This window comes from Lucilia sericata, unplaced genomic scaffold (genome assembly GCF_015586225.1).
Source record: "Lucilia sericata isolate MDLA Ls3-8-SP2 unplaced genomic scaffold, ASM1558622v1 Contig002753F_arrow, whole genome shotgun sequence".
Taxonomy (NCBI): domain Eukaryota; kingdom Metazoa; phylum Arthropoda; class Insecta; order Diptera; family Calliphoridae; genus Lucilia; species Lucilia sericata.
The window spans coordinates 39,788-41,081 of record NW_023996466.1 but is presented as its reverse complement, the minus strand read 5'-3'; the positions used below and the strand labels follow the sequence as shown (position 1 = coordinate 41,081).

Here is a 1,294-nt window from a genome sequence, read left to right as displayed (position 1 = left end):
GCCTTGTGACCAACCGGCAAATCTGATAATGACAATGTGTTATTTTTTCTCAATGACTGGAATTCATCGTTCATAGCCGTTTCCCAAAAATCCTTATTTTTACAGGACAAATCATCTTCACCTGTTAATGGCATATTTTCCTCAATAGCAACATTCAATTTATTATCCTCTTGTTGTATCTCATTGTTTTTTCGGTCTGCCAGGTTTTCCAGATCTTATTATCTTAGGCCTCCAGGACCAATAGTTTTCTGTCCTGCTCCATTACCATCTTCAGATTCATTGTCATCATCTGCCGTATCATAGTTTTCATCGTCTTCACTTTTCTGCACAGAAGGTTGGCAATCGTTGTCAACTACAGCTGCACTGCTATCACCATCACACAAATATATTGTTAAATAATCCTCTGCCTTACGAGGTATTTCACAGTTGTTATTGTCCTCCTTATGAACATCAAATTATTCTTCATCAAACAAAACATCGCGCTGCTAGACTACATTACGTGTTGACTTATCAGCTTTCGACGTCGCTGAATATCCAACCATAATATATGGTGTGCCTTTTGCCTTAAACTTTGATTTATTCGTCGACTTATCCAGACTTACCGCATACGAACCAAAAGTTTTCAAATGATCAACATTCGGCTTTCTACCGAACCACATTTCATATGGTGTTTTATTTTCCAATTGCCTTGATGGGCATCTATTACGTATATACGCTGCAGTGTTTACAGCCTCTGCCCATAAATATTCATTAACGCCAGCATGTACCATCATAGATCTAGCCATGTGTAGTTGGCCCTCTCTGCCACACCGTTCTGTTGCGGCGTATAAGGCATTGTCAATTGTCTACTGATACCTTCTGCCAACAAAAATGAGAGCTTTTATTTTGCAGCCTGTTTGCTTTTCAACATGTGCCTTAAAATAATAAAATAAACAAAAATTTTGCGAGATGCGAGATGCGGGGTGCGAACGAAGTATTTCGCATCGCTTACAGATTTTACTTTAAAGGTTTTTTGAAACTTTATTAAACAAATTTCCAAATTTTCAGGAGATCTCATGAGGATTTATGGACAATAGATAAGGGAATAAAACGGTGAAAAAATTAAATCAATAATTCTTACTGTTTAGCTGTACCTGCGATTTGAACTCTGCGGATTTCGGGAAAATCACATTTTTTTGTAATATTTTAGTGAATACGTATTAATTCTTTACTGTTGTACATTTTAAACAAAGTATTTTCAGAGTATTATATACCAGATAAAATAAGATATATATTCCAAATTTTATTCAAATCG

The 1,294-nt window shown here is 35.9% G+C and overlaps 1 protein-coding gene across 1 annotated transcript; it reads right to left on the bottom strand.

The window, feature by feature from the left end:
• Nucleotides 1–218: 218 nt before the first annotated feature.
• Nucleotides 219–785, bottom strand: LOC119614277. The gene is made up of 2 exons (XM_037970417.1): nt 603–785; nt 219–440 (listed from the first exon to the last, which is right to left on the bottom strand). The coding sequence occupies exons 1-2, from the start codon at nt 783–785 to the stop codon at nt 219–221; spliced, it is 405 nt and encodes a 134-aa protein (XP_037826345.1).
• Nucleotides 786–1,294: the final 509 nt, after the last annotated feature.

Excerpts from the sequence above, each read along its gene's own strand:
- LOC119614277 (XM_037970417.1), bottom strand. The coding sequence starts at position 785 with ATGGCTAGATCTATGATGGTACATGCTGGCGTTAATGAATATTTATGG. Across the intron at positions 441-602 it reads AAACTTTTGGTTCGTATGCG|GAGGACAATAACAACTGTGA; the intron begins GTAAGTCTGGAT and ends GATGTTCATAAG.